At 43.5% G+C, this 24,090-nt stretch overlaps 2 protein-coding genes and 2 pseudogenes across 2 annotated transcripts; 1 reads left to right on the forward strand and 3 right to left on the reverse strand.

Annotated features, from left to right (window-relative positions):
* The first annotated feature begins 1,907 nt into the window (after window positions 1-1,907).
* Window positions 1,908-3,028, forward strand: LOC147464102 (uncharacterized). The gene is made up of 3 exons (XM_086530293.1): window positions 1,908-2,007; window positions 2,219-2,340; window positions 2,534-3,028. The coding sequence occupies exons 1-3, from the start codon at window positions 1,908-1,910 to the stop codon at window positions 2,633-2,635; spliced, it is 324 nt and encodes a 107-aa protein (XP_086386419.1). The 3' UTR covers window positions 2,636-3,028.
* Window positions 3,029-5,790: 2,762 nt separating this feature from the next.
* Window positions 5,791-6,770, reverse strand: LOC147464103 (putative pre-mRNA-splicing factor ATP-dependent RNA helicase DEAH5 pseudogene; annotated as a pseudogene).
* A 1-nt stretch (window position 6,771) lies between these two features.
* Window positions 6,772-7,839, reverse strand: LOC147464104 (uncharacterized; annotated as a pseudogene).
* A 4,388-nt stretch (window positions 7,840-12,227) lies between these two features.
* LOC147464105 (photosynthetic NDH subunit of subcomplex B 2, chloroplastic-like) lies at window positions 12,228-23,282 on the reverse strand. Its single transcript, XM_086492892.1, has 4 exons — window positions 22,776-23,282; window positions 12,692-12,842; window positions 12,550-12,582; window positions 12,228-12,476 (listed from the first exon to the last, which is right to left on the reverse strand). The coding sequence occupies exons 1-4, from the start codon at window positions 23,280-23,282 to the stop codon at window positions 12,421-12,423; spliced, it is 747 nt and encodes a 248-aa protein (XP_086349018.1). The 3' UTR covers window positions 12,228-12,420.
* Window positions 23,283-24,090: the final 808 nt, after the last annotated feature.

A 24,090-nucleotide genomic window follows, 5' to 3' on the forward strand; every position in this document is an offset into this window, starting at 1 on the left:
CGGTCGTGTATTGATTCGACCTTAGAGTTCTTATAGCAGATATCCTCGTCCACGAAACCCTCTCTTTACAGTTGGAGATTGCTCACTCTAGCCCCTTGGACTCGTTCCCGTCCAGGATCTGAGAGGGGTTGTTAGAGTTCATTTTCCTGTCTCGTGGTAGCTCCGGTATCTCCCAGGAGAAGATTAGGGAGTGGGGGCTGCTTTGTGGCTGTGCCCGCCAGTGTGAGGTAGGTCTCTGATATCGGGTCGTGTCTAGCCATGTTTAGCTCGGTTTTTGGCTCAGTTCCATAGCCAAGTAGGCTCCTTCTGTCGGAGAGTATTCACCCCCTTTGCAGTCCATTGACTTCCCAGGACCCTAGAGGCATTCAGTCCCTCCTTTTCTATTTAACCCAGCATGAGGCCTTTTTATGGCAGGTCGTGGAGGGCTGATCCCTGGGTCGGCAGCCCTTGGGCTGGTCCTATATATGTGGGCAGGGGGGGACACCCTTTGGTCATGCAGTACAGACCCTCCATTTGGGTGTCCCGGAGGGGCATCCCAGCGTTTTTGGCAGAGGGTCCAGCCCAGGCGGGCGCCCCTGAGGGCAGCCCCTTCCCTTGTGCAACCAGCCTGGAGGAGGTTTATTTGCTTGCGTTTTCAGCAGGTGCAGCCTAGCATTTTCTGGCAGACAGCAGGTCAGTGTTTTTGGCCTATGCAGAGGGCAGCTACCATGATGATGTGCAGCAGATGCATTGCTTGGCTATCACCTCTACGGTGTAGTGGTTTCTCACGGCGGCCTTCCGCAGGCCTTGTGATCATGCAGTGAAGGGATTTCGTCTGAGATCTAGATCCTTATCTTGATCTAGCCAGGAGGAGATGCACCAAATCTATGATCTTAGAGCATGTCGGAGGTGATGCACATGTTGAGACCGTGGCAGTGGTCTTGTGTGCAGTAGCAGTCGTAGTCGCAGTCGCAGTCGCAGTTGTGTGTCCTCTCGGGTCTATCCATTCTGCATGTCAGTTCTACCCCCCTTGGTCACTTGTATGAGCAGATTGTTATCAACATGGAGAGCCTTTCCCAGATCTCTCTCTCTCTCTCTCTCTCTCTCTCTCTCTTCCTCTTCTTTTTGTACCCAGACATGGTATCAGATTCACAATTTTGTAACAGTTTGGTCTCATAGATCATTTTGGCCTTTTGAAGACGTTAATATAACATTTCATTTCATTTCTCTCTCATTCTCAATTGTCCTGTCTCTCTCTACCTCAGTGATCTCTCTTCTCCACAGGTGTGCCTTGTTCATGTGTTTGGCAGTGCAGGCGTTCTAGATCGGAGTCGAGGTACCCACCAGTTCATGAGCCTGTTCTGTTCTTCATTGCATCTTTCACTGCCACCTTCGACAACAAGAACTTATGGAGCACCGGCCGTGAGGCCTAAACCCAAAAGTATCAAAAGCTTGCACTCTAGGCTGATTTCTGTAAATCGCACTGGCTGCCACATAGCACATCTGTATGGATGGCAATTTTGCGTGAGCTTTTGGTAGCAGACGCTTTTGGGGGAAAGTGCTTTTGGATCTGATGCTTTTGGGCAACCCTTTTACTACTTATAATAGACCTTGGGGCCTCACTCTGCAAAGCTTTTCGACGTAGAGTCTGAGAGCAAAGGACCCTCAGAGAGTTGTACTTTGCATGCATAATAATAAAGAAATATCTCTGGGTGCCAACCTTTGGGGCTAGTGCATTTGGGCGCAGAACTCCGCCGTGCTGTCTCGACTCTCTCTCTCTCTCTCTCTCTCTCTCTCTCTCTCTCTCTCTCTCTCTCTCTTCAAAGTTCAACGATTTTGCAATTTCTAATCGTGTGCTGCTATTGATTCTCGCTTGGAGTGTCCAAGCCTCTAACAACAGTCCTCTCTCTAAGGTTGGCTGTCATGGAATGGGGTGTGGGTGGGTTCCTATTTTCTCTCCGTATAGCTTATGGCCCTCTGTTGCACATCGCAGGGATTTTTACCAAACACAAAGTAGAGAGGCCAGAGGTTGTCGCCTTGGCATAACCTCGGGCCCTTTTAACTCGACTTGCCTAGTGCTCTAGTTTGAAGGCACCCTGTCTCTTGAACTCTCCTCTCTGCAGGGGTTCATTTTAGTATTGTTTCTGGTCAAGGATTAGTAGTATCAGTGAACCAAAATAGAAGACGTTCTAGAATTTCATATTGATGTTCAAAGAGTAATAAACTGTCTCTTTTTCAGCTGATGAGGAGAACTGGGAAGGTTTGATAAGGAGTGGCCTTGTCTATGGAGGTGGCCAGATTGAGCCAGAAGAGCTGTTCAAGGTCGTGAAAAAGAGGGTGGAGCGAGTTGACATGCGCACGGTGAGTTTTCTCTACGTTTCATAAGAAATCAAGACATATTTTTGAATGGATTCACACAGCACGGGTTGTGCATCCCAGAGACTTGAACATGATTCCATCCTATTGTGATGATGCGTAAAATGTTTACTCAGTTGAATACATTCATCACTTGGCAGTAAACCCATTTCTTGTGCATTTTATGTTTGTTATGCAGGAGAGTGGATCATACCAACAACGGGTTGTGTTAGAGTATCTGAAGGAGATAGAAGAAAGAGCACAAGCTGTCATAGAGGCCTTTCAGACCTCCAGAACATGAGGCGTATGATTATGGCCTTAATAGCATGGCTGATAGTTGTGAAGGGGCTGAGGAATATTATGATCGAGCCAGCTAATTTAATCTGGAGTGGGCTGTTGTATATATTAGTGCCTGGAGTGGGCTGTTGCATATATTAGTGCAAACACAGACTTCCCGTTGCTGGCCTCTTCCAGTCTCATTTGTATGACTAGGAAGGACCAGTGGTCGATTCTCTCAACCGTCAGTCAATTGTTGCTCGTAATATCTTGCCTGTACTCATTGAGTGTAAAGTCAGTATCTTCAGCCTTTTTTGGAATGAACTTAGGGTGCGCAATGTCAAGTTTTGAAGCTTTACAATTTGATTTAGTATCATGTAATCCTTACTGTGAAACCTTCTGACCATGTTCCTCTGTAGATCATTTCTCTGCTAGCCAGTCAAAACTATGTATTGCTCTCTCTCTCTCTCTCTCTCTGTGTGTGTGTGTGTGTGTGTGTGTGTGTGTGTGTGTAAGCATTGCAAGTTCTTTGATGATTCATGACTAAGTGTCTACGAGCTATATCTTCAATTTTGAGTGCTTAAAGCTTCACTTTATGTCATTTTGACTAGAGAAAAGTGTTGTTAGACTAGTTTAGATAGTTCTGTTGCAATCTTAATGATTTGGTTAATGATAGATCGTGATTTTTGTATTTTGTTGGAATGCTGTCAGACTTGTCCCCTTAGATCTTCAAGGTCTCTCGGAATAGTTTCCTACGACGTTAAGACTCTCTTTTTCATAGTATTTATATTTCATCATTTTGTCATTTCATTTTGTTATTCTGACTTTGTATCAGATCCACATTACATTGAAACGATATGGTCTCATAGGTCATTTTGGCCTTTTGAAGACGTTAATATATCATTTCATTTCATTTTATTTCATTTGAAGACAGAGTGCCTACGTTGGAGAACATTGAATCTCTATAGCCTTTTGGATACTGATGTATATGTATATGATGCTTCGACTGTCAGAGAGCTCCATTGTATCAGCTCACCCTTTCTATTCCCTTTGTATCAAGCTTTCACCCCACCCCTACCCACTATTTTCTTTTCAATTCTTTGTACTTTTTGTGATTAGATTCACCATATGTAACCTTTTGGTCTCATAGGTCATTTTGGCCTTTTGAAGACGTTAATATTACATTTCATTTCTCTCTCTCTCTCTCTCTCTCTCTCTCTCTCTCTCTCTCTCTCTCTCTCTCTCTCAACACTTTATTGAAATCATACCAGAGCGAACATGCACTGAAGGACTACTATGCCTGAAACATAAGCGTCCGAGTAACAACGGAACATAGTGCGAGTGCCACCATTGAGAACCACGTTTTTCCTGAAGCAGTAAGGCATTACCGTTGATAGGAGAAAAGGGAATCACCCACCACAGACGAACAATGTTATCTACTGCTCAAGGCATGTGTGTGCTTTCCTACTACTACTACTACTAGTTCACATGTAGAAGCTCGCTTCGCTTCTCTAGTCTCTTAACCACCCAGCTCTCTTAGTCTCTGCTCATAATAAATTGAATAGTCAAGAGAAGGTGTGTGCCAAGTAGTTGGACTTGCTTTGTGTGCATATCCTTTGTTTGCTTTATAGAGCAAGAAAGGACACATACTGAAGAAGGAATTGCGAAGTTGAGCTCAAGAAGAAGGTGAACAGAAGCTTGTTTTGCTTATAATTCCTTCGCATAGAGCCGAAGTAGGGTAAGCCAACTTCTGTTTTTTGAACTAATGATAGCGGTGAACATAAATCATAATTGGGCTTGTGAAATTCTGAGTAGCCATAGTACGAGTTTGTTCAATCTTTCAAAAATGTGTCAAGAAGAAGAGGGTGGAGAAGAGGACTTGCAATAACCAAGAGACACCTTCAAGGAGGGAAGAGGAGAGCCTACATCACCACCGAAGTGTAAGTTTGTAAGAAGTCAGAAGTCCTCCCCATGCCTCTCATCTGAGCAAGAAGGTTAAGATTATTCATGTAACGTTTGTCATATCTGCAGATCAAGCTAGTGGTCATGTGTTGATTTATATTCATATCTCGGGATCAAGCTAGTGAAGTCTTGCCTAGATTACTTTTTTATTCTTAGGATATCAACTATTGTGAGCCCTAATGATTTGGGTGATTCAGGATTATTCCCATGCTAATACATTTAGGAGACAAATGCTGAAATTCCTATTTGACAGTTTCATGAGATCCTCTCGAGGCTCCACCTCAACAACAGCTTGAATGCAATCTTCTTCATGTCTTGCACACAACTAAGAAGTAGAGCATTTAACAATAGCATCAAGAAACTTCATGAAAACCAAACACTAATATAGAGTCCCTCAAAGATTGGAGGGCAGTCGTCGCTTCAAAAGCAATTTGACAAGCCCACTACACTCATAAACATAGCCCAAAAGCTCAACATAAAAGCGCCTACACCTATGATCATATCAAAACGATAGCCTTCCCCTCCTTTTCGAAGAATCTCCACAACTTGGAAAAGACTTCTCTCAATTTACACTTCCACAATAGTAGCATCCACTTTGACAATATCTTCTCCAAATCCATTATAGCAATACATTAGGAAAAACTAGTCTTGCTTAGAGAAATGGAGAAAAATTAATTGAAATATTGACTTGGTAATTGAGTAGGCATCCTGTACGACAGTGCAAGGCAAAGAACATTGTTTTTCAAACTACAAAAAACCTTGTGACTAGTTAAACGTCTCGTCATGCAATGAGCAAATGACGCAAACTAAAGACCATATAGTGAAGTCATGCAAAACAGAAGTGGCCATACATAACTATGGTGGAGGGTCGGCACTGTGTCTCCTTGGAAATTACAAGAAACACAAGTTGTGCCTTTGCCCCGTAGTTTGGTTGTGTGATCCAAGCAAATGCATATGAATCCAAATAACGAACCTTTACAACTTGTTGACATAGGGTTTTGTCTGTCAATTTGTAGAAGCTCCCATTGTCGATTTACAAATTTTATCATGAATAGAGTTGAAGCGTGTTGTAACACAAAGGGCAAGAGGTCGGCACATCTGTTGTGGACCAATCTGCGATGACACATAGGCACCTAAAGTATAGAGTTGTTCCATAGCCGATATTAGAGAATGTAGACTGTGGAGGCCGTAGATCCAAAAAAATTGAAAGTCAATGAATCAGTAATACACAGCCTTCAGATGCAAAGTTGTATTGCCAGATTTATTCTTTGAATTTAAGGCACAGTTCGTTGTAACATCTTATTTCATTCTTGTGCATGCTCTCAGCGTACAAGAGACAACACTTTCCTGGACTTGTTCTACCTGCTTGGGGCTTTGCTTTGTAGAGGCTTTAGAAATGGGTATAATGAGAAGTGAATCTAACCCAAGCTTGGGATTATAGACATTTGGCTTAGCAAAACCTGGATCTAAAAAGGACATCAGATTCCATTGATGATTAAAAATGCCTTTCCAATGTTGGTTGGAGCCACACTTTCCTTGTTGGTGCTCGATAAAAAAGTTATCGTCTATATTTCACTAGGAAAGGCACTATAAACTGGGAGTATAAGCAACTCTGGAACATTGGGACCCAACCCCTTTATTCTCTCATACAAAATCTGGTACACTATACTTCTTCTTGTCCTCTTCAGTTGAAAAGAGAAGGATATCACCCTCTGGCTCAATTTAATGTATCCGCGTAACAGTAATAGGTGCAACATCTAGAAAAGTGCCCAGAAATCTTCTCAGCATCCAAGTGTAGCTGAGGTGACTAAAGGACGCAAACCTTTTTGCCATGTTACTAGGTCCTTCGGCAGCCCATAGAGTCCATCAGTGTGTATTGTCCTTTCATGTGCTTCATCAAGCATGATGACAAAATGCGCGAAGAGTTGGCTATCCACGAGCAATATTCTGAGAAGTATTCCATCTGTCATATACTTGATTATTGTCTCGGGGCCCGTTCTTGAACAAGGCTGCACCCAAATTCTTTTGAAACCCTCTTGACCATAGACATTGTGGCCACTCTTTGAGATTGTGTGCAGCCAATCTTTCGTTTTGTTGTGCACCCCTGCTTTTGCTAGATATTGTGTAGTCTCTGTTGTTTTCTTTGAATTGGTTTCTCCAATCACAACTTAAACCTGGTTCTCATGGACTGCTCCAACTGGGGTAATACCTCACATCCAAGACCCCTGACACTAGTAGTTGCTTAGCTTCTCATCTCTCAAGCAAAACTCGCTCTCTTTAGTGGTTGCCTAGAAGGGCCATTTTCATTCTAATCTGTGATGATAATCCCAAAAAGCCCTTTGATCATGTTGAAGGCTGAATCATACAAGAGGGATTAGATTCCTCATCCAAAGAGCTTCTTTTCATCATTAGAATATCTTGCCCTATCTTTTGGTGCACCTCCCTCATGGAAGGGCTAATTTTATTCCCATCATGGAAACAACCTTAACCCATACCTCTTGATCATATTTGTGGTAATTTGCAACACATGCACAATCCATTCCTTTTGATCACAAAAGCCCAGAAGCTACATAAAGTAGCCGTATTCCATGACATTTGAAACCCTACCTCAGTAAACATTGCATAGCTTAAGTTCTTGTGGTTGATGCCCTTTTGAAGAGCTAGGGTTTCTATCATCTTGATCCCTCATGATCCGGTCGCTGCGTTTATCATCATTGTCATTGCTTGTATCTATCCTTGCGATCATCATGATCTCTTGAGTCCTTCGATCACCATCCTGGTGGCTATGATCCCTTCTTTATTCATCCTCTCTATCATGGTCTCTTTGTCTTTCGTACCTTATCTCATCTAGATCATGTCCATCGCGATCTCCATTTTCATGTTGATCATGTCTACTGTAATCTTCATCATTATCTCTTCTGTGATTTTTGCCATTGTGTTGACTATCACATTCACTTTTGCTATCATGTCTACCATCACCACTACTTCTGTGTTGTTCCTCTTCTTTCATCTTAGCCTCATGCTCCAAGCTCGTTTTACAAATGTTTGATCCTCCCTCTGTCACGAGGGTCAGAAAGCCCAAAGAAGGCTGAATCTGAATGCTTACTTTTAGCTTTTAGGAGGAAGAACAACATAAATGCTAGTGAGCAAACTTTTAATGAAGTGCTTAGGAAGCTTTGCAAATGCCAAGCTTGCAAACCAACACAAGCAATTATGGCCAACCCTTGACAAAAAGATGGCTTTCTTATTAGCACCACAAAGGAGCATTATAAACAATATTTCCAGTGCTCGTGGAGTTCAGAAAGGCATTCACTCTAGCTTGGGAGGAGAGCAACATCACACTTTACATGGTGAGTAACAACACACATTACATGCTTTAAAAGTATTATTCATTTCTTGATTATGGTCACATTGTATCTTATTTGTGCATCGAGCATTTTTTATTGAAAAATATGGATCACTCAAAAATTTCAGCACCTAGGGCATGGAGAACTCCCATTGCCGAGCTACAGGGTGCAATTTAAAAATACCCATCATGATGGGGGTGTTGTATAGTCCAAATATTTTAAAGGAGGCATTCAACTAGATACCACATGGGGTTTGCTTGTTAGTTCGCCATGGAGAGTGCGTGATTGTCTAACATTGCGAAGGAAGTAAGAACATTGGATCATGGAGAGGCATCAAGCTCCATTTGTTGCATAGCTATGACATAGAAGATTGCATACAAGCCATCAATTTAGACGCTACATAGTAACCTACTAACGCACACCTATAGGTCTACTAGAGGATACTAAATTTTTGTCCATCCATGCCAAGAGAGTGACTATCCAGCCTAAGGGGACAAATATGGCATGTAGATCGAGGCAAGGGTTTGAGCAATTATAAGTTGCATCTTCTTTGTGATTGACCGCCCTATGTTTTGTACCCTTACATGATGTAAACGATTAGTGCCCGTTTATAGTGCAATTTCATTTTCCAAAACTCACACAGTTAAGCATTCATGTTAGTCTTGGTGTGAGATGTTTTTTTTTTTTTTTGGGGGGGAGGGGGGGACATGGCTTAACACCAAAATCTCTCGGCCAGACATGTTGTAAGAGGTTCTTCATGGCCCCAATATGTCTTCATGCTTCTTCAATGCTACCACCACTTGAATCCGCTCATCAAAGAAGTACCCATCTCACCAGAAATTTCTTGAAAGCAAGTTATTCTCTTTGAATATGGGCAATATCCTTGGTGAATACAACTTAAAAATTCTATGACACCCAAATCCTTGTGTGTGGTGGAATAGCTACCACATACTTGAAGATGTGCTCCTCCGTGCATGCCACAATTTTGAGAAATTTGTTGCTCTTGAGGTCAATGATAGAGCCAAGTTCAGGGACACAAGTGAAGAAAGCATTACCACCCATACACTGAACCCCCCCCCCCCCCCCCCCCCCCCCCCCCCCCCCCCCCACACACACACCATTCTCAATGTGTTTAGGAAGAGGGTGCATTGTGATAGAGGGGTGGGTGTGAGTGGAGAGACGCTTGCAAAGCCTACAGATGTGGCCATGTTCAGAGTGTGTAAAAGCAAGCACTAAATGAGCTCAAAAGAAAGTGTAGGTGAAAAATGAAAAAGAGGTAGGTGGCTACCTTTTATAACGTCCCTCTTTCCAAAAAAGGGCTAGCCTCTTCTCTCCTCATAGCCTCCTTGAGTCCTTGTAGTGCACATTCTTGCACATAAACGTTGTGGTAGTTTCAAAAGTTTTTTTAAGCACATGCACAAAACAATGAATAGGAAAGCACCAAGTCAAGGCTACAAATCAAGAAGCTCTTATCATATTTCAAGGAGCTTTGGACATCTCATACCATCTTTTGCTTCAAAGATGCTACCGATTGCAATTCTGGCTCATGCCACTCCACACTTAACAAAGACAAGACTTGGATAGGTTCAAGTCTACCATAATTATGTGTAGTAGTGGGGATGACATATGCGTGTGAGTGAAAGAAAACTATCGCTCTAAAATCTGTATGTAGTGCTTTGAATGTTCTCAAGGCTATGAAGTGGTTGCTCTTTCACCAATCTAGATGAAAAAAATGACTACACAAGCAAGTAGAAACACAATTGGAGGTATGAAAGACCCTTGTGACACCAAAAGAAACCCCTCATTGCCAGGAAGGTATTCAATGTGGTGGAAATGCCTTTCGAGTAGGTTGTTGCAATGCATCCTTTTGAGATTGAGAAAACAATAGCTACAATCCCCTTGTCCTTGCAATTCTTGGAACCACGAAGCCTCCCCTCTAATGGTGGTTTAAATTTCCACAAGTTGACATGGTAGGGACTATCATAAATGGTTGCATGTATACCCAAGCACCTTTGGTGAACTCTTGTGGCACCCATTCACGATCTAGCGACATGCAAGATTTACATAACAATTTCTAGATGAATCACATCTGCATGCATGTATTGATATGAGAGAGAGAGAGAGAGAGAGAGAGAGAGAGAGAGAGAGAGAGAGAGGACCTAACACCAATTGAGGGCTACCCCTCCAAAAGAAACTATATTTATGACTCTTCTATATAAGACTAGAATGGAGTTCTCCAAGCTTGAAAGAGCATCAAATTCCTCTAGCATCTCATACTAATTATATTTAGAGTTTGATGACTCAATTGGGAAGTATCTCTCTCAAGGTGGATGAGGACATTACCACACTAATGCGGGAACTTTGCATGCTGGGTTCTCGTTTTCCATGTTTTTGAAGCTTCTTTAGACCGAAGGCTAGCCATTGATGATACAACTTTTGGAGGCACGCAGAGACACATTGAAGCTTTATGGTCTCTCAAAAGTCTTCATCTTCAAAAGCATAATTAAAGTGGCATAAAATTGAGGACCTTGCCAATGTCACCAAAGGTCCTATCATGGGAGAAAAAGGGTATTTGCCTTCCTCCATCCTTGAAATTCTTTAGATGACGAGCTCTCTTCCAAGCAATGTAAGAATGACGATGCCCTCTACACTTTCTTTGAAAGACAATTTACATATGTATGAATCACCGTCTGAGCTTTACCTTGGATGTCATGGAACTATCCTTGTCATCTACAAGAGAGAGTGCCAATCTTGCTCAAAAGAGTTTCCTTGTTTAGTAATTGGAGGATAATTTAATGATTCAAGGAGTCTCTTCCTACCACTGGATCACTAGAATTGACTGTGATTCTTGTAGATGTGGACTTATTTGCATCCCAAAGCACACAAAATCTATTGGAATTAGTGCCCAAGTTGAGGGGACATATCACTTATCCTAAATGAACCACCAAAGAGGTAGGAAGTGTTTCCATGTGCGTGAAGATCCCATTATTTGCATCCAAACTGGACACCTATGGCGAATCAAACTATGGTAATCTTTAGTAAGTGCTCATGGCAATACATGTGTCAGTTGCATATTGATTTTTTTTTTTCCAATAATTGCAAATGAGCATCCATGTGAACCACCAAGACCTCATACAAGCCTCACACATTGAAATATACCCCTATGACAGCTTGTCTTATTAAGCAAAATATCAACCCACTGACTTGCATCTTGTGTAGAGGGCAACGGCATTCAAAGCATATTGGGCCATAAGTTACTAAACCGGCATGACCACTTTAGTGGTGGGTTCTAGGCCATCCCATGCATTCCAAGCATCTGCAAAATCTTGTGAGAGACATTGTTTGATTATATTTGTCACATCCATTGATGAGAAATCTACTTGTTTCCTACATTTTTATACTGCTTCTGCCATGAAAAGAACAGACCACTACCACACCCTTTACAAATGGAATGAAAAGAAAACCCAAAGAGAATTTATAGAAGGGGAAACACCACACAGACTGCTCTCTCTTAGCCCCACACCTCTTGCACACTAAGAACTCAAAGCAGAGCTGGAATATACAGCTTCGATCAAGCTTGCAGAGGCTGAGAACACACACACCCACACACAGGCTGACTGTACAGGAACCTGCGACCAGAAAATCCTAACGTGCAGGTACCTAACTGCTGACTCACGCATGGGCAATCATACCTCTCTCTCTCTCTCTCTCTCACACACACACACACACACACACACTTTTTTGTAAATCAATTTGATTTAACTTTCTGTGGGAAACCACAAAGAGAGGAGAAAACCCACCAAAAAGATGTACAAGGAAAGTCTCTCTCACACACACACACACACACACACATTCAAGCCAGTTTTTCACCATCCGCACTCCTTTAGGTACAATTTCTTTAAGGGCCAAGAGGAGAAATGTACACACACACACACACACACAAATTTATCAGAGCGCTTGAGCCTTGCATTCACCACTCGAAGCAAGCATGCTCCCTTAGCTGATTGCTCTCACAAAAGTAAGCATAGTTGTGACACAAAGCTGTAATTCTTTGAAACGAATTGGCACTGCAAGCTACATTTTCCATAGCTGAGCTGAATGGTTTATTGGCATGTGCCAGTGGCGCTATTAGGCCAAGAACTTTGGAAGACATTAACGTATTTTGTCCTTCAATGTAGCAGATATGAAACTTACAAGCCATCTATTGTAAACCAATAAGATGCAGGGCTTGCACAAGTACTGTAGGCGATGGGGGGGGGAGAGAGAGAGAGAGAGAGAGAGAGAGAGAGAGAGAGAGAGATTGATTGATTGCACAAACAACAAGGTGCATTGTTGAGATAAGAGAAATTCTCATCGGTTTCTCTACAATCAGCTCTTTTCCCGCATACTCTCACTTTGATTACTTACAAGAGTAGACTGATATTAAGTGCTCATAGGACTGCTGAGAGAAAGGGCTGCTTTTTTGATGAAAATGCGGCAGGTGCATGATAATGGGGCGTCGTCATGGTATCACAGCCTTAAATCTGGATCGATACGACACTATACATGTGACGAAACCTGCATCAACATGACAATGTTAGAAACTATATCAAAAAGCAAAGAAAAAGTCGACCAAAACCAGTGAAGCCACCTTGTAAAGTGAAACTCGGCTTGGTGAGGGCCCCTGAAGTCAGGCTAGTTTGGATAACCAGCCGATCATCAAACTCATTCTACAGCATTGTATCGAAGCTCACAGCTTCCTTAATTCACATCTGGAAGCAGAATCTGCGCACCTCTCCAAGACTCTCCCTTATCTAATGTTATTGGAGAAAGAACTGTGCTGTAAGCGACTGATATGAAGGGCTTGTCTCCATCCGTGACTGGACTGGACACCACCAGGTTCTCAAACCCACGATTTTCAAAGAGTAAGGACCTTCGCAAACCCTGCAAAATTGTAAACAGCTGGGACATGGGCCTTATTCATTCATAACAGGCATTTCTTTAGAAACGCAGAACCAAACAAAGGAAAGAAACCTTAAAGCAAAGCAGCTCAGAGACAGCTCTCCATATTGATATCTTTCAATTCTCCAGAGACACTACTTGCTGGCCTGCCTGAGGCTTTTGTTAAGAGAGAAAATTTTTGCTACCCCTTCACAAGCTGCAGCAACCAATGATTGCCTTGCTTTGCATTGCAAGCTGTTGTCTCTTTCCTTATCAGCTAGACACAACTTTAGAACCACAGCATAAAAGGGGTTTTTATATGCCATCATCATGACACAGACTTTTACTAAGGTTTCTGCCATGTAAGCCTCAGATGTATATATTATATAAAGGAGCATGCAAACGCCCACAAACACATACATTATTATCACTGATGAAATGAAGTTAGCCTCTGTCCCGTTTCTGATGAAGCCTTGGCCCTGTTGTCAAAGAAAATCAGAGCCTCTTGATCTCGTACTTTGCCCTACGCTTGGAAGAGCTCGGTACTCTCGTCCGCTTTATCCTGTGGTATCCCCTTAAAATCTGAGATCTCTGCGACTTGAATCTCAAGGCAGGCAGAGCGCGAGGGGAATGTTCCACAGCCGCGGGAAGGGCTGAGCTGAGAGAAATCCTCCTTTAGTCTAACCCTTCTCTTTTTGTCTCTCCTCTACTGCCTTCGCTGTCTCCACCTTGTCCACTGGACTTTCTTCCTTTATCAAGCACTTCGCTGCAATATGATTGGTCTCTCTACAAGTGTAGCACTTTCACCACTTACTGATCCCACTCTGCCTTCTCTTCTGATGTCAAACAAGGAACTTCTTCACCTTCTTCCTACACTTCCTCAACTCTATCCAACGGCTTCTCCTTACTCCTCATCTACAAAGCCAATGATCCCATGAGCAAAGCATAGCTGTCCTGTGCATGGGCCATCATCCCTTGTATGCTCGCAACCTTCTACTTCAAGCAATACCTTTCCGACTCCAGAAGCAGATCGCAACAGTATAGCTCCATCTCGAGAGAGACCATCTAAAATGAAGCGAGGGGAAGAAAAGAACTCCAAAACCTCTGGTTGTACAATAAAAGAGCGCCGGTCTTCTTCATCCCTGGGCACTTCCAAACTGTGAGAGTATGTGCCTCATAAGCAGGTGCCAACCATAGGGCAGGCTGACGCAAACAACTGTTTGAATCCCACCCAAGTACCTGGTGCATGTCCATGAAGCAATAAAGTCAGCCACCACTGCCGCCCATTCCCCTTCGGAAAGAGGTAGCGTTTCTGATTTTGGAAGCTTCCCTGAAGTTGCCTCCTGAGAAAGCTGTGCCAAAGCTTTCGTTTCATCTCAGAAGTCCTAAAAAAGTATCCAACTTTACGTTCTGGCCTCCTTCCTTGAAATCTTTCTATGTCCCCCAAACCGTCAACTAATTGTACATGTTCGGTCTCAAAAGAAGGTCGCCTTCAAGGTTCAGTGGCAAAAGTAGCCCCAAAGGTTGGAGACATAACTCCTTATGCATCCTAGTACTCCCTAATCCCTCATGTGGGATATCCATAAGGGTATCCATGCATCTTGACATACCTCCATACATCCCTCCCATGGGTCTTGGCATCCCTGCTCCATCGGCACCAAACATCCCTGTGTTGTAAGGCCCAGAACCACTCTACCCATGCCATATGGTCCAAAGAGCACCAACACCAGTGTCATATGGTCCATATGCACCTCTACCTGCACCGTAAGGCCCAGAAGCACAGGGAGATGTCGCAAGGTAACTCTTGATCGCCATATCAAAAAACGTTGTATTCCTGTCCACAAAGCCTGCATGTTTGCATGTGCACATATGCATCATCTGCTGTTGCATTTGTTGCTGAATCTCCTCATGTATCTTCCTCTAACTAACAATTGAGTTGGATCCCTTCTTATTGCTGGAATACTTGGATGCTTTTACCTTCATCTTGGTCTATGACTTGGGGTTTACGAATCCTCTCCATTGCCAATAAAAACGACACCCCAAACTACTACCCATGAAAATCGACCTAATGGTACATTTAGCTATTGTAGAAGACATGGACATAAAGTGGTAGATGTTATTGGAGATGGCATGGTCGTCAAAAGAAGCAGATCGTGATGGCTCACCTCGAACTAGGATAACTTCTAACCTTGCCGCTCCCAATGCCTAGGCCGAGATCTTAGCGCTAGCACTGCCCTTTAGCCTCTTCATTTGCCCCTTTAGCACCTCCTATGTCAGTTCCTTTTGACTTGGAGTGTTGCCGGTTTCTTCTCAACCTAGGCAACCTTTCTCATTTGGTTGGAGTGTTATGCTTCAAAGGGTGGTAGCTCTTCTCCACCTCTCTCCGCCGGCTTCATACGTAGCCAATGGGTATGATACGCTCATCTTTTGCACTTCCATTATCTACTTCCGCAATTTATTTTGCTATTTGGCCGTTATTTTCAGCTTCAACCTCCACTACGGTCATCTTCACTTGGTGTTGGACGGTCGGTCGTTTTTGAGCACCGGGTCCTTTCTAGCTTGGCGCTCATTTTGGTTCTCTAGATTTGTTAGGACTTTTTTGTTTTGTTTTCGGAGTCGGGTAGGGCATGCCCGACCGCTCCCCTCATACACCAAAAAAATATAGAAGAAGAACGACCAGGACTATGCACCCGGAAACCAAAGGTAGACACTTTTGTCACTAGTTTCCTCTGGACTACGAGAGGCCAGAATTATCTACACTCTTATGGCCATGACTAATCCCTTGAGAGACCCATTTCGCCAACTTGATTTGGGCGTGACAACAACCAAGTACCTCTGTTCAGAGGCCCAGGTACTGCGGGACTTGCTTTGGTCTTCCCTTTGGAGTTGCCTCCTCCAGGTAACTTATCGCTCACCTCACTAAACTGCTTTTGAAACCCGACGGTTTTCCCCTAGGAAATGCCATACCCGTTGTTAGGTGCAGCGGAATGATTGTTTGCGCTTTGCTCAAGATGAGTGCTCCGAATTGTGCTCAAGGTTCCTTTTGTTCTTATGGAAGGTAGAGCCTTCCGTTCTTAGTGAGAGAATGCTATGATCACAACAAAGTGAATGGACACTGTGCATGCAAATGTATGAGACTGAGAGATAGAGAGAGAAGAGAGATATGACACCAGAGACGTAAAACCCTCCTCCGAAGGCCCCACTCTCGTCGGCGAGAGTGGTCTACTTATTGATTGCACAATCTGGTACAAATGGTATGCATGTGACTGATGCAAGTCTAGGCTATGTCGACGATGACGACAAAATCGACGTAAGGGCTGAAATCTGCAATCTTTCTACTACTGTCCAAAAACGCTATGGGCTGAAATCTGCAAATCTTCTATTTGCTGAATTCTGACTCTATGTCGGTGACAATGTTGATGGCGACGATGCGACGACGACGCGCTGAAAAATGAAAACGCTGATCCTAGGGCTGATTCTGTCGCGATAGATCTGCAAAACGCTGAGGTTGCTGGCAGATGCAAAAACGCTAGGGCTTAAAATGAAGTCAGCTTTTCATGAAAAATCCGCATACATTCGTGCTCATTCATGAGCGAAACGTGCTCAACATACAATATGTCATGCCTAGGAAAAGGGATCACATAAGGACGTTGACTAAAATACAGGAAACGATCATGAATGAAACATTCGAACAATGCGTGCGTATCAATCATGCGAACACAAAATACTTCCTGTGATGGTTCTTTGGACCTAGGCTCGGGAGCCAAGATCAGTTCTTCCTGAATGATCGAATCCTCCTGTGGGGGTTCTTTGGACCTCGACTCGAAAGCCAAGATCGGTTCTTCGTGATTGATCAAATCTACAACGAGGTTAGCTTCGCTAGAAAAAGCATCCACAAACACATCATCCTTGTGAACAATCACATCATCTTCATGCAACTCATCATGCTTGTGAGAAATCACATCTTTATCATTCAAATCATCATGCAAATCATGGGCATTCAAATCATCATGCAAATCATGTCTATCATGCTTTGGAGAAGAAGAGACTGAGAGAGTCTCCTTTTCCTGATTCTCTTGCATCTGTGCCTAAACTTGAGAAAAGAGTCGCAAGAACTCTTCCCTCCTTGCTTTGATCACGCGATCAAATTCTGCTTGTCTTGCTTTGTTCGCTGCTTGTCTTTCTGCTTCGTCTTCTGCGTGTCTACATTCCATTTCTGCTTTTCTTTCTGCGTGTCTGCGTTCCATTTCTGCTTTTCTTTCTTTGCCTTCATGATCAAATTTGGCTTGTCGTTCTTTGGCTTCCAAGCGTGCTTGCTCGCGCTCACGCTCTATGGCTGCCATTCTTGCCGCATTTCTTGCTTTGCATTGTAAATTCCGTTCCATAAACAACAGCTCCAACTCCTCCATTGGAGTTAGTGCAATCGGTGTCGTAGATGGGGAAGGGTCAAAAAAACCTCCTAGTGGGGAAAATTCTTCTTCGCCTCTCTCATGCTCATCACCTCCAAGCGAAGTATCCATTCCACTTCGAGTGACGATCATTCTGAAGTCGTGGGTTCTTGTGGGTTCTTGGGGTCTTGAGGTTCTTAAGTTCACGAGGAACTTGGGTTCTTGGGATTCTTGAGGTTTTCTTTCGTTTGCAAATCACGTTTGAGAAGGATCTTCTCTTCACCCGAGTTCTACTCCTTTCTGCGGGCGCACCCCTTGGCGGCCTTGCGCTCACACCAAGGTTGCTTTTTCCCACCTCACGTCGATTGGCCGGCCGCTAAGTGCACGGTCCGCTCTCAATGAGTGAAAAGAAACACAAGGGGAGGCTGGACAAGCCCTTCTTTCTTGGGATTCCTGTCACTCTTCAACAAAACACGATTAGGAATCGACACGCCCAAGTGAACCTGGGTTCGTGCGACCTCAACAAGCAAAAAAATAAAAATAAATTATGTGGTTCTTGTGGTTCTTTCCTTGAGTGATACAGAACACTGCCAAAGCTCTGATACCAATGTTAGGTGCAGCGGAATGATTGTTTGCGCTTTGCTCAAGATGAGTGCTCCGAACTGTGCTCAAGATTCCTTTTGTTCTTATGGAAGGTAGAGCTTTCCGTTCTTAGTGAGAGAATGCTATGATCACAACAAAGTGAATGGACACTGTGCATGCAAGTGTATGAGACTGAGAGATAGAGAGAGAAAAGAGATACGACACCAGAGACGTAAAACCCTCCTCCGAAGGCCCCACTCTCGTCGGCGAGAGTGGTCTGGTCTACTTATTGATTGCACAATCTGGTACAAATGGTATGCATGTGACTGATGCAAGTCTAGGCTATGTCGACGATGACGACGGTGATGACGAAGTCGACCTAAGGGCTGAAATCTGCAATCTTTCTACTGCTGTCCAAAAACGCTATGGGCTGAAATCTACAAATCTTCTATCTGCTGAATTCTGACTCTATGTCGGTGACGATGTCGGTGGCGACGATGCGACGACGACGCGCTGAAAACTGAAAACGCTGATCCTAGGGCTGATTCTGTCGCGATAGATCTGCAAAACGCTAAGGTTGCTGGTAGATGCAAAAACGCTAGGGCTGAAAATGGAGTTTCTGTCGCCGGGATTCTGCAGATGCAAAAACGCTAGGATGATCTGCTGTGGTCTTGTCGCCGTGGCTCTGCAAATGCAAAACGCTGGCTGATCTGTGGTGTCTTGTCCAAAAACGCTAGCCAAGATGCTGTGGAGCAAAAACGCTAGAAGCCTTTGGGGTCCTGCTGGGAACGTGCCTGTTGAGCGGTGCTCCTGCTGCCTCTTCTGCCATTTAGTGCTAACTTGGGTTTGCTTCTATATTAACTTAGCAAAATTGCCCTACCTACTTTTGTTGGAAAGTCACTTAAAAATAAAAAGTGAAAAATGCCAAAAATAGGGAAAATAGGCTAAATGCACTGGAAAATTCCCCTGATTGAATCTGATGGATTCTGAAGGGAATACTGATGATCATGCTGTGTGCAACCAGAGGATATACATCTATACTAAGTGACTGGGCATGCACGGTCTACGAATAGACTCACAAAAATACCAGATCACTTCTAATCTAGACTGACTGGACTGACTGAACCCTGATCATGCTATAGCTTGTCCACGGACACATAGGGTTGGATGTGTCATGTGACACCCACTTGGAAGGGCGTCGGCTCACAGGTGGCGTCCGCTGAGGTTGGTGGTGTCTCCCTTTTGCACCTCCCAACCCTTTTTAGGTGAAGTTGACCCCCCCCGGGGGGGAATGGCACTTCGGCGCTCTTGTAACTCATTTGGCTTCGCTTGGGGAGAATTACGTCATTTCCCCCGAAAGGGATCGGATTCAAAATAACAGCATAGGAAGGGGAGCATTATCTCCCCATCCACCTGTGCAGAGCACCCAAATACCGGGGTATTTTTTTTGTTAGGACTCTAATACCTTTTTCAGTAACTTCTCTCAGCATGTTGTTGAAGAGGGGTGTTAGAATTTTATGTTCACCTTCCAGATGCTCTCACTCTTGCTTGGGGCTTTTCTTATGTGCCCTCAATCCCTTGGTTCATTTACGTTCTTGTTCCATGTAGCGGCACATTACAAAGTTTTTCTACTAGGCAAAGCTCCTCAAGGGGATACGGCATTGAAGCTCAACTATAGTTGGTTCATGGGTCTTTACCTCGAGTCATGCAATGATCGCTAGGTTGTGGCTTGGCCACCCTTTCACTCTCTTGGTAGGGATTCTATGCACATTTAGGGTCTGCATCAAGCATTTTGCCCATTTAATACCTTTTTCACTGTTTTGTGGATTTTCTCTGTTAGGTAATCTAAAGAGGTTCCACTATTTGGACATATTGTATCAATCTGTCTCTTGAGTTATCGAGTTGCCGACTTCACACCTCTCTCTCTCTCTCTCTCTCTCTCTCTCTCTCTCTCTCTCTCTCTCTCTCTCTCTCTCTCTCTCTCTCTCTCTCTCTCTCTCTCTCGTGCAACACGAAAAAGTAGCTGATCAGAGATGTATATGACTCTATGTACTAGAGATTTAGTGGCATCGAGCACGGTTACTAGAGAGAGAGAGAGAGGCCTACACACCAGGAGACACATCCACAGACAGATCTCAATCTTCTTTCACCCAGAGAATGAGCAAAGATCAGAGCAGCTAGAGAGGAGGGATACAAGGCATATCACTAGGAAAGGTATTCTAAGTGATCAAGCAGGCAAGTTGTCACAAACTGGTGACGTGGTACCTCCCTAAGTTGTCCTAACTTATGGCTAAGTGACGAGGGGACCCCTAAGGACACAAGGAACTTAAAGCAAATGGCAGGCGTACAGAATCCCACATATAGCGCTGACTGTATGGATCTCCGCAATTCGCGCTGACTGTTCGTACGGCCTGCCGCAAATTGCACTGACAGCTTTTTGCAGACTTTGATGCCAAGTTTCTTTTGAACACTAACTGCTTTTGAGTTAGTGCTTTTGGGGCTTTGCTTTTGGGCATCCCTTACCTTCAAATAAGTGGGCAAGGCCTCACTTCTCAGAGCATTTGGACGCAGAGTCTGAGAGTGAGCACCTACCCACTCTCTTGTACTTTGAACACAGATTAATACAAAAAGAAATATGGAAAGGGGGTCTTTGGGACCAATACCTCTTGGCACGGAACTACGCCGGGCCGTGTCGACCTAATTGTGGATTGTAAATTGTCTCGAAGTGATCTCTGTTATGTCGCGGTAGAATCTTGACTTGATGTGTCCAAGTTTGTTACAGTGGTATCAGAGCGCGGCCAATTTCTCTTCTACCGGAAAATCCGATCCTTTACTTGCGGCACTTGTGGATTCCAACAGAAATCAATCGACTTCTTTTGCATCTGCGAATGCGGGAGGAGATCACGGAGAAGATTCTATGAGCAATCAGAGGAAGAGTACGGCCCACCTCGGCCTACTCAGTTCGAGATTGAAGAGATGGGACATCGACAATTGGTTGACGAGGCAACAAAGCAGATGATTAAAATTGCGAAGGATCCAAAATTTGCAAAATTTTGCCCCAGCAATCCCTCGCAGAAGTACACACCCAGTGGTGGCAGAAGGCCACAAAGCCACCCATCAAACCGGCACTCAAGAAACCTCCTTCTCCAAGGATGTTTACAAAGCAAGAATTAGAAGAGGTGGTTCACACACAGATTAGCCGACTTTTGGACGCAAACAAAAAATCCAAAAAGCACGATAAAAAGCATAAGAAAGGAATGGACTTCCCGGGTTGTTTGGGTCATCAATCTTCTTTTGCATCGGCGAGAAAGCAGAAGAAGCATGTACGATTTGAAGGACTACCCAGGTTCTTCTTCTTCTGACAGTCCTAGCTCTCCTGACTTGAGCGAAGAAGACAGAAAAGGCAAAAAGCGAAGCAAAAAGCAAAGCTTTGAAAAGGGCAAGAAAAAGGCGAAGAAGCGTAAATTTCGCCCAGTTTCTGACAGTCCTATAGGGGACTCGTCCTCAGACAGTTTGGACTCCGACGATCACATGTTTTATGCAAAGAAGAAGCATTTCCATAAAGCCAACCAATATGACTTCCTCGAAGATAAAAGCAAGAAAGTAAGAGAATTCAAAGAAGGTGGACAATCAATTAAGTTTGACTCTTTTTCTGGATTTCGAGATGCTCCCAAGGGCTTTGGCCTTCATACAGCAGTTTGACATAGCTTTCTATAGAGGGCATTACTCAGAGCACTCCAAGATTCGGAGGGCTACATCTTTCTTCAAGGGAAATGCTCGAACATGGTGGTCCACCCTTCTCTTGAGAAAGGAAGCTCCAGTTAAATGGTTGAAGTTTAAGAGGCTTTTAATTTCTTCTTGGCTGACTCGGGAGTATGAACGAGATATACGAACTGCTTGAAATCATCTTCGAATGACCAAGGGAGATTCTTTGGACGCTTATTGCGATAGATTTCGGAGCTCTTTTCTACCAGCCTCTTCATTTAAGAAGGTCTCATTCAAAGAACAGATTGAGCGGTTTTGCTGCGAACTTCCTACACAGATCCGAGACTACTGCTTGGAACAAAAGTCAAATTCTATTCAAGAATTGATGGGTCATGCGAAACGGGGTTTTGCCACACATTCGAGCAATCTGACTTACCCCACTGATGAGATCGGAGAACCGAACAGACTTCTAATAATGTAAGTAGAAAGAGGAAGAGTTCCCAAGAAAAGAAAGACAAGGATTCACGACCCCGACTCACTCTTCGAGAGAGGGCCAACTACATCAAAGAGGGGAAGTGTTTTGGATGCGGGGAACATGGGCACGTCTCCACGAAGTGCCCTAAAAAGGCACAGCAAGAACAGAATGAAGACAGGTCAGAGAGTTCAAGAGCAACTGAGGAACATGGCACAAAAGGCAAGATGAAAGCAGGACTGGTTCCAAATTGCATGGATACTCACCCAAGCACGATTGATGAAAGTAAAGAACTTTGCCGAGCTTGGGGCAAAGTGAAAGATCAAGAAGCTGTCACGAACTGCTGATACACTAAACAGATATCGGTATAATAGCTGCCTGATCTGCATTGTGTACCTTGCACAAACTCACACTGGTCTAAAAAGCCTAAACTTTGTACATATCATAGCTTATGAAAGCTTGAGCTCTATTTCTGACCATCATAAACAGAAACACACAAGCTTTGATAATTAAACATACACTTCAAGCAAATGGAGATCACTGATATTGACGAGAGTTATCTACGTTGAGTGAAAACAAATTTTTCAATGCTTTGATTCAATAAAACAATGCAATAATATATCTGTTCAGGATTTTCATATGTAACATGGATACACTTATCTAATAAGCAACTCTTTTGCTTTGCCCAATCTAAAGACAAAGCATAAGAATTTGCAATACATCCAACAAAAGGTACATGAGTCAATCCGTACTGAAGCCTTGACAGTACCACAAACATCAAACTCTTACCTCATCTGTTATTCGCATCTTATTTGGAGGATTGGAGTAGACTTTATGTACTCCATTGGTGACAGAAATAATTTCCCCAGGTTTCTCCGTAAACCAGTGCATCTGATCTTCATTTGAGTTGCCTTCACTGTGTTTTTGCACCTCACTTATGCCGTTCGGTGTCTCGGACTGTTTAGATTTATCCTGCTGAAATGGGACCACAAACCTTTTCAGCTTCTCAAAGAAAGACCCATTTTGATTGCCTTGAGCAGCCTTTAGAGCAGCTTCACTTGGACTAAAATACTCGCAACCATCCAATCCCACACAACAAACTGCTTGTGAAGACCTGATTGCGAATGCTGTTGAGACAGAAGCAGTAAACCTCAAAGGTCTTCTGTCCTTATTAGTGAGCGTAAGAGCAGATGCAAGTCCTTGATTAGTAAGGGTAATAATGTTATGTAGCTTGAAGTGACAGTCATCTCGATTTTCATTGGCGCACCTTAGAGTCACCTGCATGGCTTCAACCATGTATCTTTTGTGTATCTTTTGTAAATCACTAACCCAGAGAGGAAGAGAACACAGTAGAAACCCTCAGACTGCAAGAATAATGGCAACACACACGCAATGAAACAATTTTAAGTTGAGACATAGAACAACTCTAGTATTTGCATCCTATGAGCAGCTTTGAGATTCACATGATAGTCTTTGCCACTTAATAACAATATAAAGTCAGCAGCAATAATTCATATTATTTTATTTTTATTTTTTTGTGTTGAAAAGATCCTTCTATGAGTTTTGAAATTGTCTAATGTGCTACATCTCCCCTAGCAAGAAGGTACACAGTACAAAAGAAAAAAAGGGGAGAATCTTGTTAAAGGGAGCCTCAATGTATTTGACATAATTTATTTGAGTTGCATAGGGCAACTTTCTGTGGGAAATATATAAGGGCCTTGGGCCTCTTACTTTGTATCTAACTGATCAGAGTTGATTGGAGCTCTCTCTCTCTCTCTCTCTCTCTCTCTCTCTCTCTCTCATGCATGTCCGGTGCCGAATGTGTGTCACATCTATGCTTCCGCACGCTATTCTGACATGGTATCAGAAGTCTTCGGCTTGTGATCCTCAACGATGGAGGAGGTCATTTGTGAAGCAGACGATGATAACACAGGCTTGGATCAGCTCTATCAGACAAGACCACAGGTCACCCCGAAGAGGAATTTGGAATTGCAACCGACTAGCTCTATTGATGCCCCTCTAATAGCGTTTTTGATAATGCTGACCCTCTAGCAACCTTGCGCTTTTATTAACGCTGCTCCTCTCATATTCAGCCTATCGATTT

The sequence above is a fragment of the Adiantum capillus-veneris genome, chromosome 2, assembly GCF_014529385.1.
Source record: "Adiantum capillus-veneris isolate H3 chromosome 2, ASM1452938v2, whole genome shotgun sequence".
Taxonomy (NCBI): Eukaryota; Viridiplantae; Streptophyta; class Polypodiopsida; order Polypodiales; family Pteridaceae; genus Adiantum; species Adiantum capillus-veneris.

Coding starts and splice junctions, on each gene's coding strand:
- LOC147464105 (XM_086492892.1), bottom strand. CDS start 23,282: ATGGTTGAAGCCATGCAGGTGACTCTAAGGTGCGCCAATGAAAATCGA. Junction 12,583..12,691: donor TAAGGGAGAGTCTTGGAGAG/GTGCGCAGATTC, acceptor GCCTGACTTCAG/GGGCCCTCACCAAGCCGAGT. Junction 12,477..12,549: donor GCCGAGTTTCACTTTACAAG/GTGGCTTCACTG, acceptor ATGTTGATGCAG/GTTTCGTCACATGTATAGTG.
- LOC147464102 (XM_086530293.1), top strand. CDS start 1,908: ATGGGGTGTGGGTGGGTTCCTATTTTCTCTCCGTATAGCTTATGGCCC. Junction 2,008..2,218: donor ACAAAGTAGAGAGGCCAGAG/GTTGTCGCCTTG, acceptor TCTCTTTTTCAG/CTGATGAGGAGAACTGGGAA. Junction 2,341..2,533: donor AGCGAGTTGACATGCGCACG/GTGAGTTTTCTC, acceptor TTTGTTATGCAG/GAGAGTGGATCATACCAACA.